Here is an 18,466-nt window from a genome sequence, read left to right on the forward strand (position 1 = left end):
AGTAATATACATTCTTATATAGCATACTAATCATCTCGCCGCAATGGCAGCTGCTCCTGCGCGACAACCGACAAACCAATGGAATGATTTCAAGGATTACTATCTGTCACTGCCGAGGGTCCCAAGGAGTATCATCACTGCTACTGTTGTTGTATCGGTTACAGGCCTCTTTATCTCCCCGATGTGGTTGGTCTTCCACTTGCAGTCAATCACATCAAAATTCCAAGTACGTTCTTCAGATCCACTCTGTATTTCTTCTCGTCTAATCGCTCATACTCTCTCAATCTCGTCCTAGCTATGGCGATTGATCACTCCATTCTTCTTTGGTGGAAGGTCAATGGACACCCTATTCAACATATGTACATGTGTCATTGACTACTCACGTCCAAGAAAGACACTCACACTCTATTCATACACATAGACTTTTTATGGAATTACTCAAGTCAACTCAACTCGACTCTGTTTCTTGCTCGTGAAGCTGACTATGTCTACTTTATACTATTTGTCATGGCCAGTCTCAATGTAAGTGTCAGCACTTCCACCCTCAGTTTGCTCCCCCTTCTGACCCAAAGCGCGTTAAGGTGATGGCCATCTTCATGAAGCCATACATACTCACAGACGGTCTCGTAATGGCAATCGTCTACCTATGGTCTCAGATGAACAGAGAAACAACAGTGACTTTCATGTTTGGCTTCAAGTTCCCTGCCATCTATCTGCCATTCGTCCTAGTTGGCTGGGACTTGTTTACTAAGGGCGGTGGATTCCCGATCGTCAAAGTGATGGGCATTCTCGCGGGCCATTTATATTACTTCTTGGACAAGGTGTGGCCAGATCAGAATGGTGGAAGGAAGATACTAGTGACACCACAGTGGCTGGTTAATTACTTCCCACCGACACAGCCAAGTGTCGCTGGATTTACACCGCAAGGGTTTACTGTGACGACTCCTGTACGCCCAGGCACAGAGCCCTCTATAAGGCAACGTGGTTGGGGTAGAGGGCAGAGATTAGGAGAATAAATCATGCATGGTTTTGTAAGGCACTTGTGAGCTATATATAAATAGGTACAAACATTAGCATACAAAAAAAACTGTTGTTTACGCGGACAAAGTTATTTCGATGATGAACCCAACAAACAGTGTAAGATAAGAAACGATTTATTACAAATACTCGCTTAAATCCACCATTACTTTTTTCCAAAACCAAAAGACTTTGGATAACTGGTTTTGCAAACCAATTCGGCAGAGCACCGAAGGTCAAAGGAATTTACTTTTGCTACCTATGATACATACATTACCGCCGATATCACACTATGTCCAGCTTATCTCTCGCGTGCGAATGTGGTCATCTACCAAGACATCGGTGTCTGTGGTTGACAAAACGAGAGATTGTTAGTAAATTGCAAAAACACGGATAGAGTGAGATTACTATACCTGGAAGCATTGTCAGCTCTCGAGAACGACTTGTGGCAAGTCTCACAGGCAAACTTCTTCTCTCCTATAAGATTAAATGTGTTACCCAAAAAAAAAACTTAATGGGAACATAACACAGGTTCTGGAAACCGTACCTGCGTGAATCCGTTCATGCCTCTTCAAATCCGTATGTCGTTTAAAGCCACGACCGCAAAGATCGCACGTGAAGTCGACCGTTGTAGTGTGTACAATCATATGGCTCCGAAGATTCCATGCCCTAGTTTTGAAATAAATGAGAATAAGCAGGCTATCGTATTAACGACTGTGCCGATCTTCTTTTAGCGAGCATGGCTATGGACAAGAAAAATGAAAACTGCCCATATTTATCCACACTACAATACTCACTTAGAAAACGACTTTTCACAATGCGGACAATCCAAGCTCACAGTGCGACCATCCGAACGCCTTCTCTTACGTTTAGATATCTTGACAGATTTCTTCACGACTACCTCCTCGTCCTCGTCCTCCTCATCTTCTTCGTCTCCTTCGATATCTCCTTCTGCGTCCACCTTGTTAACCTCCTCATCAACAGGGGACGACATTCCACCTTCCAAAACCCTCGGATTCACAATTGTACTAATTGTCAGCTGCTCCCTCATATCACAGGATACAGATCGTGGTGGCGATGGATAACTAGTGTAGTCATACAATGGTTGCTGCTGTTGCGGCTCATCATCCCTTAACGTCGTGAATGATGCAACCGACACGTCACTGGAAGCCGCTTCACTTATAGGAGAGTTGATTCGAGCACCGTACTGCCCATCTGCAACATAATGATAGTTGCTGTATATTGGACGATGATATAACATGGCGATAGACTGCTGATATTGATAATGCGCATGCCACGACGAAAGAGGGTACTGGTATGGCGAGAGTATGTTGATCACTGGTGCGTGGGTATAATCGTGCTCTGCTTGCTGAAGCTGCATATTCAAGTAGTGTTGGTGATGAGAGCTATACGGCTTCTAAACATTGGATAATTTATGTTACTAGCTGTATTGTGCTTCAGCCTTCATTCGGGTCCACGAGAGCACATCGAAAAAAACGAGTCCCTTCACCAAAATCCGAGCATTCATTTCCGTAGATGGTATGGCTGCGCTGAAAAGGAGCAGCGACGACAGAGATGTGGACTTACCGTAGATGCATCCATTGCAGAGTGAGCGCTCACAAGTAGCTTGTTGAAGAAAGCGTAGCAAAGCTTTGTTATAGCTGCCGGTTGAAAACTAGCACTAATAAAACCCTTGTCTAGGCAAAGACCCCACAACCAAAGACCACCTATGCAACCACCCAAGACAGGTCAGACCAGAGCTGGCGACAACCGTGGATCGTCGTCCTTCTTTATCTAAGAGTGACAAAAGTAATTTTCCTAGAATGCTTTGCAGAAAATCTGGCTTTGGGGTTTGGATGTATGGACCCCACTTCAACCTGGATGACGGTAAATCTGTGGAGCAAGTTAGCACGTTAGCAAGAGCTCTTCGAAACGTGGGAAGTCACTTAAATCTATCTTATTATGTACTGCCATTACAAAGTAATTACCACATGCTATACTGATCAAAAAAAATATACGGTTGAGACTCTTTACGGGTTGCACTAATTTGGACGGCATTTATGCCTTGATGCATTATCTAAAACGATAAATAATATTGAGTGATTTGATATGGAGTATACAACTTTGTCTTAGAGTGCGTTTTTCACCTGTCCTTGCGAATCTGCGTCCACATTCTTCGCATCCGAATGGTTTGACTCCTACAGATGCAAAACGGGATGTAAGCACAGGCATGAAATGCATTTTCGGATTTGAAATTTGCGAACCTGTATGAATTCTTTCATGTCTGCGTAAATCGTTGGCTCGTTTAAAGCCTAAGAAAAGATCTCAAGCTTCAACAAAGAAAATCGAGTGATGAGAAACAATCAAAACATCTTTACCTCGACTGCAATGGTCGCATGTGTAATCCAACTCTCCACTATGCATAGCCAGGTGACTCTTTAAGTTCCATGCTCTATTGTAAGTTGGCAAGCACATGTCACTATTTTTTTCGGGAACTCTAATCAAACACACGACACGTACTTTACAAAACTCTTTTCACAAAATCCACAGGTGAACAATGATACACCATACGATGAATCCGGAGACTCTGGTGGTGTTGATGACTGTGATGCAGTACCAGCACTCGTATTCGATATCTTCCGTATGCTAAATGGCGATTCACTTGTCGCTGTTGGAGTTGGTGGTGGTGTCAGATACGAGTGTGCTTCCACACATTGATTGTTTTGGAGCTGTAATCCATTGTTGTATGTTGGCATGGTTTCCATGTAAGTGGTGTTGATTCTTATGTATAGATCCTCATGCTGATTCTGATGATTTTCGTATACTGGTTGTCGTGGAATGTATGGTGAATATTCGTTAGAGAATGCCCACGGAGAAACATATGTCGTGTCGGTAGGCGCTTGGTCAAAATGTTGCTGTGTTTGCTGGTTGTGGTGTTCTTCGGTCGGAAGTGCAGCAACAGTTTCTGGGCCGACATGATAATCGTCTTGAGGTTGATACATAAGCATCTAATACGTTATAAAAAGAATTGACTTAGTACACGATATCGTACCTGTCGTTAGCATCGCGTTATATGTTATCGGTTACTTTTAAGTTGCGTAGCAACGCAAAGCTAGAAAAAGTGCAAAGCTCCAGACACGCCTGTACGGAGCGCCAAACCAAAGGTGCTGAAGACTTACATTATCAGAATTATCACGATGAGCTGGAATAGCTTGCATTGTTTGCATGGTGACAAGTGATCCCGTTGTTGCGTCGCGTGTGTTCACAAATTGAACCACCAAAGCACGTCCCCTGTTGCCTGCGAAAAAACTTTCTCGCCTTCAGCCAGCCCAAAGGTTCAAAGCTAAACAAAGGAAACTAATATGCCGAAGGGTGCCGTTCAGAACGCCACTCTAGATAAAGTGGTACTCCAGGGCTAGCAATTTACTCAAAATGGGGGTGTCCAATTTTCAAACTATTGCCAAGAACAAGTAACATCTTTGTGTAAATATTTCCAGAAGCACATTTCTGGCAAACCCTACAAAATCCTACCTTCGGTACTTATCGGCCGTTCCATTTGTAGAAAGTGTCAAGCGTCGGCTCGCTCAGTATTCGTTACGAGCTTGCAATATTTTCTCAAAGCTTAACACGACTTAGTAAGAAAGAATCTCTTACGTCTGAGAAACCTTCCTGCAATCTCTTAACGACTGGAGTGCATCGACCAGTCTAGGTTCCTAACTATTCCAGTTGCAAGAAATTCCCCCTATCGATCGCAGGCGTCTGTCTATTAGATACGTTAAAATACGTCTCTGTTGGTTATCCTGCAAAGGACACGGCACCCTCCTGTCGTCCACAACGTAAAAACGTGGTAAACACCATCCAGAAACCAATCATCGAAAATGACAAAAATGCTTCTATAAACACCATATGGTGAATTCACAATGGAGTGCTTAAATACAGCATTTGGAATTTGTCGCGTGAAGTTCCTCAACATCCTATTTCGTTAATGTTTTTGGTTGAAACATTTCCCTGCAAAACCTCTACAACGAACGACGACCACCACTCCTAGATGTCGTTCCAGCCATAGTACCGCTTTCTGGCTTCTCAGCAAGCACTTCCTCACCACCACCACCTTTCGGCTTTCGTGCACTTCGCAGACTTCAGGTCATCACAACAGCAGTACTTCCCACACTAGTATTCGTAGACATAGCACTGATGGATCCAGCACTTGATACTTCATCCTTCATCTCACTTTTCGGATCTTCAATCATTGCTTCACTACTCGTAGCAACAACAAGAGGAGCTTCATCAAACTGTTCTTCTGTTTCTTCAACAACACCACCAGATACCATAACACCAATAGCAATCCCAGGACTATCAATATAATATCTCCAATTCTTTTGTGCCACTGGTATAGGCTTGGTGCCTGTTCGTGTAGATGTATATGGTCGTGGTTTTTGTTGTTCGTGTTGTGAGTATCGGGGGTTGGTTTGCTTCTTTGCATCGTTCATAGTGTTGGGATATATGAGCTGATATGGTTGTGTGTGGTGTGTTTCCTCTGTGTGTTGTTGGGAGATCAATGAGTCTCTTTATGGTAGAGTTGATTGTGAACATACTGGAGAGGTTCCAACTTGTTGCTTTAGATGAAATCAGCCAGTTCTAACGGTTTGCATCGGTATCAGTATAAATAACAATACAATGACGAAACCGTCATATCTTTTCAGCCATACCGTTGGCAGTCGAAGGTATGTTACCATTCATGATCAAACTCTTGATCACAATAAGAAAAACCTTGTAACCAGCATCTTCAGCATCTCCAACATTCACAGAACCAGAATAATTAACGATACAAAAGCGCGACAAGAATGTGTCTTTTCAGATACACATTTCGAGATCGACCTTTTCGCAGTTGATGGCGTCCGGGGATGCAGACCGTCCAGGAGCTTGGAAATTTTGCACGTGAGAATTAGATCCCAAAGGTGACGACAGTAAAGCTGATCTGAAACGGTTTAAACAAGCTCCAGTCAGTAAAGCACGACTTCAAAATATGACAAAAGCTTGATGCATACACTCCATTGGAGGGCCTAGAAATAAGCTGCGCGACTTGCCTTATTTTCATCTTTACTCGGAGGAGTCAGACACGTAAAACACCAGTTTCTTCAAGACCCGCGAGTGTAATAATAAATCTATACATTTATGTCTAAATAGTCATGCAACTATCCCACAAGTCAAGTCAGTCTTGACGCTTCTTGACAGTTCTACGAACAGGCCGAGCACTTTTACTACTTTTTCGATGGGTGACAGACACACAAACAGGCAATCCAAAATAAAATTTCAAGTCCACGTCCGTTCTTCCAAGAATCAGTGCTCTCATGTGTTGATAAACACAGATTCCAGAATAGATGGAGACAGCTGTCAGCAGATGCCAGCTTTGTTGTTGACAAATAAATGACTTTAAGTAAGAAACTTCCTTTTCGACAAGAATCCCTAGTGTCTTACTATGCGTGGAATTCACTAAAGACTCGGAGCGGATATCCAACTTCAGCCCTCCAGTCTCGTAAGACGGAACATTGAGTATTATCCACAATCCACAACGCGAATCTGTTCAAAGAATTAGTCGACTTGAACCCTTACGCACTCGGGACCCCAAAATATATACACTCACGCAAAAGCAAAAGCCCCAATACTAGTTGCAAACAACCAGCCCAGCCTTGTTGCCTCTTTCAGATGTGTATTGGCTAGTCTCCGTATATAAAATATAGGAGCGATAGCAGCAATCATGAGTTCGGCAAAGAAGGCCACAGCAAAGACTAAGAAATTCCGGGTAGTTAAATACCAAACTGTAATTACGGCACAGAATAATGTGATTGAGATGGCTAGGATTGCTGAATGTCGTTCTGGAGGCCACATTTGTAAGGTGCAGTATACGAAAGCTGCCATTCCGTAGACCTGATAAAAATCAATAAGTGATACATGAGTGGGAGACTCGTTACAAATGCAACTATTTACTACCATTGGAAGTTCATCAGCCAATTGGAATTCGTACAGCAGTGTTCCGTGAAATAGCGTAGAGCCAGCTCCAACGATCCCCTAGTATTTTCAGCAGAATCGTATGAATACTGAGAGTTGTTTCACGCATTTTTTTATTCGCTGCAGCATCTATTGAATCTTGGGGAAATCCTCACCAGAGATAAATAAGCCGTCACAAACCTCCACTCGCTTTTACACGCTCTACACGAATACAGTCCAATGGCAACGAATACAAAAAAGACCATATTGGATATGGCATTCCCTGAGAAGAGAAGAAATTTCATATCAGCCGACGAATCAATTATCATGTAATGGACGTGGCAAACGACCAGGAAAGTCAGCACTGACAGTATTCAGCAACGTAAAACGAAACAATGTAATTCTCTTCACACCAGTCCACAGTGCTCGTCACGACGCCATGATATCCAATTATCGGCGAAACTTCAGCTGGAGTCAGGCCCATTCTAATGAATTGTAGGAGGGTGATTTAGTTTGTAAGAGAGGCTATTCTGAGTTTTGATGTCGGCGAGCAGACCCCCCGAAAACGTCCAAAAAGAGGCAGACAAAATTATTCAGATCTTCAAAACCTCGTTTAGCGAAAATCCCATACATTTCTGCAGCAAGCTTGTAATGCATCACTCTCGTTTACCATCGCGATTCTCACAATCTACACACCTTGCTCAACGACACAAGCAAGGGAGCTACAAATCCGTGTATCAGATTAAGACGCTCAGATTAAGCGTCAATGCTAGAACTGCCTTATTTCGTCAAAGCTCAAAATGTAGAGAATGTTTGGATATATGGACAGTGTATGGTGAAACTGTAGAAGAAGATGTCGTTCAGCTCTGTTTATCCGCTGTTTATCACTGTTCCAAGTCTGACCAAACCAATTCAATCTGGGAATATAGAATGTCGGAATGTCGGAAGGAATCTCGAATTGAAGCACATTTCGCATACGTCGAAACCGTATGTGAGAAACAAATTTGTTTATATAGCTATAGCACACACCGATACCTTCTAAAAGAGGAGACGAACAACAAAACCACATAAAAAGACACCATAACACTTTTTTCTGTTTCCCTTACAAACCCACACCCAATCATGCGTCATATCCATTCTCTCCTCCCGTTTCTTCTTTTATCACATCGTCCTCATGATGTCGACCATTAAGTTCTTCAACCTTGTTGGGTGACGATTCTACTTGAGTGATAACTGATGCCATTACACGGTGCAGACGTCGAGCAGCTCTGAATTGACCAGAACGTTCAAGGACACTCATATGTAGGTTTATAGCTTGTCGAGCAGTTGCTACGTGGCTCGGATTCGTGGATGATTTGGCTACCAAGAGATGTACAAGTCCAGTCTAATTGTTCAGTGAAGAGGTTTGGTTAGGAATGGACTAATGGACAACCTCGACCTCTTCTTTTTAACTGCAGATCATAGGAGGCGAAAAAAAAAGATAGTGAACAGATTGGTACTCACTTGAATCACACAAACAAACTGATACGGAGATCCATTAATAAATTTTCCATCTTGCATAGAGGTAATCCACTCAATAGCCCTGGTAGCGTCAACAGCGGCTACCCTACACGCCTCAAAAGACACACTGCTAACCGTGTTCGTTTTCAAATCCTTCACGGCATGCGGTCGATGCAATGTACAGACACAAGTAGCATAATACAACCACAAGAAGGCAACATCCCACTGTAAATCTTGTGGGAGCGGAGCATGTGGCGATGGTGGTAGCAAATGAGGAGGGACTCGTGATCTCCATCTAAATAGTTGGGCATCCAAGTCTGCTAAATCTCTTGAGTTTATATCGTCGGCTGTGTCCGCATCACCGCCCAACATGAAGAAGGGTGCTGATGCTGATGACGAGGCCGATAATGATTTACCATTCGTCAAGGGCTCATTACTGTTACTGTTGTTTTCAGACGCGATGGTGGCCGCTGTTTGAGCTTGCTGTTTCCCAACATGACCTAGAATACGACCCATCACTCGAGACAGGCTTATGATTTGAGTTATGGTATGTTTGGTATTAGGTGGCGCGATTCCTTCCGTGATTAGTCCACCATGTTCGGAAAAGCCAGCAGGTGGATTTGGATCATTAGGTTGTGTTGCTTCCCATGCTGCTTCTACACTAGGCAATGGTACTTGGGCGACTTCGTATTCTTTTAGTAGACTAGGTCGGTCGGCGAATGCAGATGTCAGTCGATCAATTATAAAATCTGCCCATGCAATGCGTCGGCATCGTTCACGAATCCACCACGGGAGATGCACGGGATATCTGGCCGTGAAGAGACCCAGTCCTTGTGACATGCGTATGGCCATTCCTGAGTACATCCATGCCAATGATGCTAATCGTGGATAATGTGGATTTAGTGTCTGGCAGGCCAAAAAAAATGATGTCGATGGTAGACGTTCCCGGATTCACTCTTCAGTAATAACTCACATTCACCCATATGTCCAGTATACTCTACCAACAGATGAAAAGCGTTCACAGTATCTAATGAAGGCCGTTCCAAGAACCGAGGCATCAGTGATCGAGCTCGAGCATAGAATGCTTCGGATCCATTCCATCCTATTGGCAGCGCTGGTGGCTCATGACCTGTGAATGGCCGTTCAAGATACGCTATAGCACATATACAATTCAATAGGAATGGCGAGAATCGAGTCAAGTCTGTGGGAATCATGTTTTTGTTGACTCCACAGACGGTGAGCTTAATTTCGTAGAGATGCTAAAGCGAGAATGAGTTGAGCCCTGAATGATGCAGAATGAGATGCATATTTAGAAGTGACTAGTGAATATACCTCGAAAAAGTAATCCAAAACATTTTGATAGACCTCCAATGGCAAGTCCAACTCGATAGGTCCATCATCAAGACCTCTTGGAATAGGTATACTCCTTTCGCCCATGATTCCAGCTTCATCGACATCTCCTCCTCGTCTCTTTTTACGTTTACGACTCGGTGCCTCAGCGTCAAGTAATTGTGGCCCTTCCTGATCTGTTTCGAGAAACCATATGATTTCTAACATCTCAGATACGACCTGATTATGTCTCGGCGACATCAAGTCGGCAACGTTGGCATTCATGGGTGGAAGAAGCGATGGATTATTGTCTTTGGACGGAAAGTACAATACGGTCGGATGAGATATAACCGGTGGTCTTAACGTGAAGGTTTGTTCTGACATAGCGGCCGCACGTACTAGTTGATTAAGCGGTGATGCGTCAGCTCCTGAAGATTTTCGTCTGCTATTGCTATTATTGTTGGTGGCTGTTGATGCTACACCGCCACTGGCTTGTATAGTATTTGACAGTAGCTCGAGACCTCCTTCATCTCGTAGCATATTGAGTGCTTCAGGACCTTGCTCCAATATCGTTTTCAGCTGTAGGATGAGCTCCTGTACTCTTAGTTTCAAGGCAGCAGCTGGTGATGATTTCGGGCCTCGACGTCTTTGGACTCTGCCATATGTACACTGATCTCCTACCCCACGTTCCGAGCATGTTGCGCATGTAGGTTTGGCTCCATCACATCTGACTTTACGTCTGGAGCAATAGTCGCAAGCCTTTTTGTGGTTTTGGTGGAAGAGTTAGAAACGTTTATGGATCACACCGGCACGGTTAAGTAGCGAGACCAGCTGTATGATTACCTGAGTGGCGTGCTTCCTTTTCCTGCCATTTGCAGTAAGGGCTGAAGCAGGTTGGGTTGTTTGTCTCCTACTACCGCTACCTGTATTGTTATTGGAGCTTTTCCCGTTGCCATTAAACATCATGGCCGGGTATCCTTGTTGAGCATATTCAAAGTCGTCGTTTCCGGTCTGGTAATTATATAGATAAGGATCAGGAGAATCTTCGAGCTGCTGTTGATGATTCACTTGATGATGATGATTCAGATATGGGCCCCCATCGTCGGGCGAGTCCTCGGTTGATGTTGGAGGCGAGTATTCCATCTATATTGCATTGGCAGTAAGCTCCCAAGACTTCTGTAACGCTTGGTTTTCGTTGTCACGTTCAGATGACAAACTTTTCACGTAAACGACTTTTACTCGGGTAAAATGGCAGTGAGGAAGATATCAACAATGGTATGAGACCTACCCTTCTTTGGCCACTCCTCCTTGAACCCAAAGCGATACGCTACCTCTGTTTTTGTTTGTTTTAAACACCTCTGCTTTTTGTAATACAGCACTTCCAGGAAAGGTTAAAGATCAGGATGAACATTTGCAAAAGACCCATATCGCAACGAGTGTCTTGAAATGTTGACACTTTTGGCCAAAAAATCGCCAATAAATCGAACTATCAACCTTGGTCCGGACCATCCAACGACGTTGAGCCCATTTTCCGGTTTTGGGCTATGTAAACAATGTATCTATGTACAAACGATCGCAAATCATAGAATCTCACAATTCTACGTAATGTAACCTCCCTGTTAGATCCAATGCCTCAAAATCGCAGTAAAAGACAATGGCGTCTATCCGTTCAACACTATTTTTCAGTCTTCCAGCCTTAGGGATTCGTCCTACTTCCTCAAATCCATACGATCTCCAAAGCCTTACAGAGGCGGTATTGTTCTCAAAGACCAGATTGAAGACAGAAGACAGATATCCAAGCTTCGGGGCTAGTATCAGAAAGGCTTCACATAGCACCTTGCCTATACCCAGATTTCGGAACTCTGGCATGACCAGGAAACCCGCATTACAAATGTGGCTGCATCGTCCTGGATACTATGTGACAAAGGAGTACAGCGTTATTGAAGCATCATACGAGGCTTCGACAGAGAGACTGCGATTTGGGGCAGCGCAACCACTTGAACATATAAAGCAAGAATCTTACATTGGGTTTGACGTAAAAAGTTCCAAGAACCGCCTGGTCAGAGTCTCGTATTAACACGAAAGCGTCATACGACAAGAAGTAGGCCTGTGATGCAACGATATCGATGAGATCCATCTTCTTGGTGTTCATTGCGCCCAAATCCATAATAAGGTCACCTCGAACTGAGCTCTATCTATGAACAAACACGTCGTTGTCAGCTTAAATGTTGGAAAGTATAATAGCTTTGGTCAGTAGCTACAACACGTTTACCTAGACCGTTTTCCTGAGGATAAGTCGATCCGTTAAGGATTTCTAGATTCAGTAAGCCTCTCAAGGTTTCCACTAGATCGTTGTTCGATTTGTCAACTGAAACAAGCTTCGTTGTCGCATTGGTTGTCGGTAATTTAGCAACAAGAGGCAGAGGAAGTGGATCCAAAGTGCTGGCTGCTGGACGACTGATAGCTCCGTAAGCAGAGCTCATATCGATATACAAGCGACCGGTATTCTGAAAACTGTGAAAGTTTGGAAATTTCAAGATGGAGCGCACTGGTGAGGAAAGGAGACTAGATGCTTCAGAAAAACGTCAAGGTATGTGTTGATTAGACTTTGAAATTTATGTTGCCTTGTTTCTTTTTGCTTGACACTGGTGTAAAGCACGTCATCACATCCCGATCGACATTGGTGCTAACAACTTTTACCTTCTTCTTGCCTCTAATAGAGCATTGGCGACGCTTTGGACCGTATCTAAGCGAGCGACAGTGGGCTACTGTCAGGTATCATTGCACCGGCCAAATCACGTCAACTCTAGTATTTGACACCACAAACCCACTAACAGAGAGGACTACAGCTACAATGGCGATGTTTGGAGGAGCTTCCCGTTCGAGATCTCACACTTGAGAGCTTATCGATGGGTATGGTTGCTAAATTGTTACCTGGACTTTCAACGGGTGTCAAAACGCTTCTGCACTGTAGGGAGAAGATGGCATAGCAGGCATATCAGACAATCACCAAAGGATATGCATGTCTTTGGCGTTATGGAATGGCAAAGATTCGATTTTGAAGGAGAGATTGTTTGGTCTTACTGGTCCGCAAGGCAATCACGGTGAAGATGTAAAAGAATCGTACTTTTACGTGGACAATACGCCGACGCATAGCTGTAAGCCTTGCGGTAACACAATTGCAGTTTCATCCTGCTTGCACTCCTTTCACACTGCTTGGACTGTTTTCATCACAATCCATTGCTAAACTATGACAAATAATATTCACATAGACCAGAAATATCTTTATAAATATCCACAGAAACGATTCCCGTATGAACAACTCGTGTCGGAAAATGCAAAACGTTCTCGTAATGAACGTGAATATGAACTTCACCACACCGGTGTATTTGACGCAGGAGACTATTTTGACGCTTTTGTCGAATACGCCAAAGCATCAACGGACGATATATTGATGAAGATCACCATACATAATCGTGGTGACGAAGATGCAGACATCCACGTCTTGCCTCACGTGTGGTATCGGAATGTATGGTCTTGGAAGGATCCAAGTATGAAAGATTTCATACGGCCTCGAATGGAGGAACGTCCAGCAGTAAATGGTAACAAGTCTGTACACTTACAGTACCCTCATTTCGATCAACATGTACATTTTGCACCGTTGGATAACGGAGTGCAACCTGAGTTGCTGTTTTGTGAGAACGAAACGAACTATGAGAAACTGTATGGTGGAAACAACCAGTCTCCGTATTGTAAAGATGCCATAAACGAACGTGTAGTACATGATAATGGCAATGCCGTCAATCCAAACAAGTTTGGGACCAAATGTGCAGCATGGTATAAAGCTACTGTCCCAAAAGGTCAGGCAATCACCATCCGCGTACTGCTGACACCATCTCGTGACGACGCTGGAATGCTACGTCCCAAAGCCTTTGAAGATATGTTTACAAAGAGGATCAAAGAAGCCGATGAATTCTACGAACGTATTGCGCCACAACACTTGTCGAACGAAATGAGAAGTGTGCAACGACAAGCCTTTGCAGGATTGCTATGGAGCAAGCAATTCTATCATTATAATGTGGAGGAATGGCTCAACGGTGATCCTGGACAACCAATGCCACCGAAAGAACGAAAATATGGTCGAAACAAGGACTGGCGACACGTTGTTATTGATGATATCTTACTCATGCCTGATAAATGGGAATACCCGTTCTTTGCTAACTGGGATTCTGGGTTTCATGCTGTCATTATGGCCATGGTTGATCCATGGTTTGCAAAGAAGCAGTTGGAGTTGATGACGAGAGAGTGGTATTTGCATCCAAGTGAGTTGCTCGTTATGTTTGTTATGTGTGCGTCGTGTCGAGCAGTTACTTATCCCGAACCTTTCGAATACAGATGGCCAGATGCCAGCTTACGAGTAAGAGTCACTGCTTGACATTCGTAATAGCTGCACATTTTCTTTGACATTTTTTCTCCTCAGATGGAACTTCAATGACCTCAATCCGCCAGTTTATGGATGGGCAGCGTTCCGAGTCTTCAAGATTGAGAGTGAGTATTTAGTCAAAGAGGTTTATCGACCAAAAAGTCGATTTGCAGAAGCTACTATACTCTATCTGAACTTCATTCACCATCCCATATCTTTGTTTTAGGAAAAATGTATGGAAAAGAGGATCGAGTCTTCTTGGAACGAGTCTTCCACAAGTTGCTGCTGAATTTCACCTATTGGATCAACAAGAAAGATCCCGCGGGACTCAATGTCTTTGAAGGTTGGAAAAAAATTGAGTTTCATTCGCTGAAGCAGTCAGAGATAACGTCTTTTGTTTTGTTTAGGTGGTTTTCTTGGACTCGACAACATTGCCGTCTTCAATCGCTCAGAAGCCTTGCCAGTCAATGCCTCGCTACGACAATCAGATGGAACGAGTTGGATGGCCATGTACTGTCTCAACATGCTTGAGATTTCACTCAAGTAGGACGAAAAACCTTTAGTGTTGTAACTTGGAGCAACTTTTGACTCATCGATCTAACTAGGTTGGCTGAAGAGAATCCAGTTTATGAGGATATGGCTTCCAAGTTCTTTGAGCACTTCTTGTACATCAGGTATATCCAGCAGAATTTGAAGCTCTTTTTTTGTTGCCTTCTCACCTCCTTCTGATTTTTGTAGTAAAGCGATGAACTTTGAAACGTTTCCAGACTCTGATAATCCAGAGAGCAATTCGTTGTGGGACGAAGAAGATGGGTAAGTCCCAATTTCTGAAGAGTTTCTCATCTGCAGACGTCTAATTAACCTTTTCCGCAAACTCATAGTTTCTATTATGATGCTCTCGTATCTACAGATCAGAAAATCACTCCGTTGAAAGTTCGTTCTTTGGTCGGATTAATACCTTTGTACCCATGTCTAGTACTTGAACCAGAAGTGTTGACTAGATTTACTGGGTTTTCCACTCGTATGAAATGGTATAACAAGCTTGCAATGCATGAAATTCGGTATCAGGTTATTTGACGACATTGTCGTTTAGGTTTTTGGAACACTGGGACTTTTCGAAACGAAATGGTATTAACATCTGCTATTTTCCGGGATTTTGTTGGTTCATGTTAACACTTTCATTTGCCTGTAGTTGTGATCACAACTGAAAACGGACAGGCAAATCGTGTATTACTTGCTCTTGTGGATCGTGAAAAGCTCGTACGAATCTGCAACAAGATGTTTGATGAGCAAGAGTTCTTGAGTAAACATGGTATTCGAAGGTAAGGAATTCAACTTAATTCATGCTTCGTTTGATTTTAACTTTCTTTGGTCGTCTGTCGATGTACCAACACAAATCGTTTCAAAGCTTGTCTTTGTACCATGACAAGAATCCGTATACATTCTGGGTGGATTCAACCCCTCATACGGTGAAATATGTGCCTGGTGAATCTGATAGTGCTCTCTTTGGTAAGGTTCATTCATTATATGAAATCCTTCGTGCCGTTGTTAATGAGGTTTTTCTCGCGCATCTCATCGTTAGGTGGAAACTCAAACTGGCGAGGTCCTCTATGGCTCCCTACTACCTTTTTGCTGATAGAGAGTTTGCAGAGGTGAAGCAAACACACAAGCAAACTTTTCAAAAAGTACAGATTTCTCAACTCTCAATGTGCAGATTTCATCATTTCTATGGCGAATCAGTCCAAGTGGAAGTCCCATCAGGCTCTGGATTTAAATTCGATCTTTGGCAAGCATCGCAAGACATTCAGCATCGAATCATACGTCTGTTCCTTCACAACAAGGAAGGACGAAGGCCAGTTAATGCTGATTGTGACGTGATGAATTTCGATCCGCACTTTTCGGAATATGTGCAGTTTTGGGAGTACTTTCATGGTGAAACTGGTGAAGGGCTTGGAGCGTCTGTGAGTACATTATGCTTGTCCACAATCCGGTATTTTTTGTCTGACTTTCATTGTATCTTTCCGCAGCATCAAACAGGTTTTTACAATCTACTGAGGATGGTCATCGAATAGCACCATGCTAATTCTGTCTTTTTTATATCAACTTTTATAGGATGGTCAAGTCTTGTGGCGAAATGTATCCAGCAAGTTGGCATAACTTGTGATACGACTGGCTATTGTATGCCAGAACAGTCTCCTCATTGGGACGAATACATCAAGAAGAAACGTGAAGCTGCAATTGCACTTCACGAAAAAGAGCACTTGCAATATACGAAATGAAACGGTTTGTTTATAAATTAGAACAGTCGCGATATGAAACAAGAGAGTTTGCATCATCATTGTCGTGGTCTTAATTTCCGTAGTATTTGTGTTTCGAAATGGTTTGTGTGGAGGCCTTTATTGTTGCCAAGGGTAGGTCTGAACTTACCATATCAAGCACCAGAAGGATTTCCTCTTCGTCTCCAATCACTATAACCATCAAAACGTAGTTGCTGAGTACGCCCATGTCCACTATGCACCTATAGATGATGGAGTGCAGCCTCGAGCTACTTTAGTGTCAGAATGACACGAATTACGAGAATCAGCATAGTGGAATCAGCCCAGTTTCTTACTGTACAAGTGGTAGCACGAACGCGTTTTGTATTCCAATGCTGACAGTCATGTTGGTTCCTGTTGGATCAACACGAAAGATACCGCCGAGCTCATGACTATGGAGGTATGAAACTCGCATCTTTATTTCGCGGTATCAACTCCACTTCTGACTTTTGGGTTGGTTTAGGAGCTTTCCTTCGACTCGACAGCATCGTATCATACACCTGTTCCGCCACAACAAGGCATGACGAATGCCTGTTAATGCTGATTGCATCGTGACGAACTTTGATTCGTATTCTGCGGTCATATGTGCTTTGGGAGTACCTTAATAAGCTGATCCGGGACTTTTAGCTTTTGTGGTTACGGTTTCCTTTCACTTATCTGACGATTCATTTTGTGGTTTGACGTCTTAAAGGCATAAGATTGGTTTTTATAGGCGAGCTACTGTGTCCGCATAAGGGAACTCCAGTTTCCTGATACATCTTTGTCGTACGGACCTTCACACCAGGCCTTCTCGCCAAATCCAGCATGTCGTGGTAACTTGTAAAAAGATTGGCTACGGTATGTCAGAACAATTGTCTCATTGGGATGACTGTTATATGTCAATGTCAATTGCACTTCGCCAGCAAGAGCACGTCATTTGAACATCGGCCAGTTTGGGCTACTTTGGACTATTGCTTGCATCAGCACTTGAACGGTGAAAGATGGAAGCTGTTAATTGTAACGGCTGTTGATGTGTAGTGGTTTGCGTTCCGATAAGGTAATCAGTACCTGGTCTTTCCGGGGAGCTCGAGCCTTACGCTAGATAAAAGCCAAAGCCGCATTAGGACAAGGCGTCCGTTGACCACTATAAAAACCAACGGGTATATTCCTTGGAGGGCTCTCGAGCCGGCATATGTTAGCTTCTTGGGGTTCAACTAGTTGGCAGGCGTTCCAGCCCAATTTTTTTGTGGTTTAACAAACTGAAATTGTGTTTAGATAAAGGAGGGAAGAAACGGAATCACGCTCTTGGAAACCATAAGTTTTTGAAGTCTTTATGAGTGCCTCGGTGTCAGAGATGAAGCCAGCACAAACGGAATCTTATTGTCAAAGAAGCACTCAAGTAACTCCCTTTTTGATATACAGTTTCCATCACCTAAATGCCTAGTCAGTTCAAGTGGAGCTCTTTTCGGGTTCTGGATCTAAATTTCATCTTTGGCACGCATCTGAGGACATCCAGCATCGCATCATTCACTCGTACCTCTACGAGAAGGGAGTTGAATGCCGTTTATAGCTGATTAGAGCGAGATCATTCATGATATTTACTTTCCGCAATTTTTACCCTTTTGGGAGTGCTTTTGTCGTGGAGGGAGTAAACGACTTGGCTCGTCAGTGAGGAGAATCAGCACACGCAAGATAAGCAGGTTGAGCATCGCTTTGCACCAGCACGTGGAAAATGGAAATATCAACAGTGTAAGTATCAATCATGTGTTATAACTTTACCTTCAAACAATGAGTGGTTTACTTCTCGTAACTCAACATCGTCACCTTGAGTTTTTTTGCACCGCTACGTTTTTGTAGGGAGCTGTGAAATGTATCATGATCATCCGAATCCTTGCTCTTTGTCTGACTTGCGTCT

At 43.4% G+C, this 18,466-nt stretch overlaps 7 protein-coding genes across 7 annotated transcripts; 2 read left to right on the top strand and 5 right to left on the bottom strand.

Annotated features, from left to right (window-relative positions):
- Window positions 1-43: 43 nt before the first annotated feature.
- Window positions 44-1,016, top strand: SmJEL517_g04117 (uncharacterized protein; the record flags this gene model as incomplete). The annotated part of the gene is made up of 4 exons (XM_031170045.1): window positions 44-226; window positions 296-359; window positions 422-522; window positions 582-1,016. The coding sequence occupies 4 exons, from the start codon at window positions 44-46 to the stop codon at window positions 1,014-1,016; spliced, it is 783 nt and encodes a 260-aa protein (XP_031023955.1).
- A 495-nt stretch (window positions 1,017-1,511) lies between these two features.
- Window positions 1,512-1,664, bottom strand: SmJEL517_g04118 (uncharacterized protein; the record flags this gene model as incomplete). Its single annotated transcript, XM_031170046.1, has 1 exon — window positions 1,512-1,664. The coding sequence occupies one exon, from the start codon at window positions 1,662-1,664 to the stop codon at window positions 1,512-1,514; it is 153 nt and encodes a 50-aa protein (XP_031023952.1).
- A 146-nt stretch (window positions 1,665-1,810) lies between these two features.
- Window positions 1,811-4,235, bottom strand: SmJEL517_g04119 (uncharacterized protein; the record flags this gene model as incomplete). Its single annotated transcript, XM_031170047.1, has 9 exons — window positions 1,811-2,434; window positions 2,773-2,811; window positions 2,895-2,910; window positions 3,036-3,094; window positions 3,165-3,215; window positions 3,282-3,329; window positions 3,396-3,453; window positions 3,538-4,025; window positions 4,197-4,235. 9 exons carry the CDS (start codon window positions 4,233-4,235, stop codon window positions 1,811-1,813), a joined length of 1,422 nt encoding a protein of 473 aa, XP_031023951.1.
- A 2,259-nt stretch (window positions 4,236-6,494) lies between these two features.
- On the bottom strand, window positions 6,495-7,489 carry SmJEL517_g04120 (uncharacterized protein; the record flags this gene model as incomplete). The annotated part of the gene is made up of 5 exons (XM_031170048.1): window positions 6,495-6,597; window positions 6,662-6,945; window positions 7,009-7,086; window positions 7,182-7,288; window positions 7,375-7,489. 5 exons carry the CDS (start codon window positions 7,487-7,489, stop codon window positions 6,495-6,497), a joined length of 687 nt encoding a protein of 228 aa, XP_031023981.1.
- A 636-nt stretch (window positions 7,490-8,125) lies between these two features.
- On the bottom strand, window positions 8,126-10,977 carry SmJEL517_g04121 (uncharacterized protein; the record flags this gene model as incomplete). Its single annotated transcript, XM_031170049.1, has 5 exons — window positions 8,126-8,389; window positions 8,509-9,383; window positions 9,479-9,764; window positions 9,838-10,593; window positions 10,678-10,977. 5 exons carry the CDS (start codon window positions 10,975-10,977, stop codon window positions 8,126-8,128), a joined length of 2,481 nt encoding a protein of 826 aa, XP_031023982.1.
- Window positions 10,978-11,424: 447 nt separating this feature from the next.
- SmJEL517_g04122 (uncharacterized protein) lies at window positions 11,425-12,317 on the bottom strand (the record flags this gene model as incomplete). Its single annotated transcript, XM_031170050.1, has 4 exons — window positions 11,425-11,748; window positions 11,858-11,941; window positions 12,013-12,029; window positions 12,107-12,317. The coding sequence occupies 4 exons, from the start codon at window positions 12,315-12,317 to the stop codon at window positions 11,425-11,427; spliced, it is 636 nt and encodes a 211-aa protein (XP_031023983.1).
- Window positions 12,318-12,372: 55 nt separating this feature from the next.
- SmJEL517_g04123 (uncharacterized protein) lies at window positions 12,373-16,536 on the top strand (the record flags this gene model as incomplete). The annotated part of the gene is made up of 19 exons (XM_031170051.1): window positions 12,373-12,424; window positions 12,555-12,609; window positions 12,672-12,747; window positions 12,809-12,992; window positions 13,107-14,156; window positions 14,230-14,251; window positions 14,315-14,382; window positions 14,484-14,600; window positions 14,665-14,800; window positions 14,863-14,931; window positions 14,996-15,070; window positions 15,139-15,288; window positions 15,351-15,385; window positions 15,450-15,579; window positions 15,666-15,766; window positions 15,840-15,909; window positions 15,972-16,218; window positions 16,285-16,294; window positions 16,370-16,536. 19 exons carry the CDS (start codon window positions 12,373-12,375, stop codon window positions 16,534-16,536), a joined length of 2,814 nt encoding a protein of 937 aa, XP_031023984.1.
- Window positions 16,537-18,466: the final 1,930 nt, after the last annotated feature.

The sequence above is a fragment of the Synchytrium microbalum genome (genome assembly GCF_006535985.1).
Source record: "Synchytrium microbalum strain JEL517 chromosome Unknown SmJEL517_scf0026, whole genome shotgun sequence".
Classification (NCBI taxonomy): Eukaryota; Fungi; Chytridiomycota; class Chytridiomycetes; order Synchytriales; family Synchytriaceae; genus Synchytrium; species Synchytrium microbalum.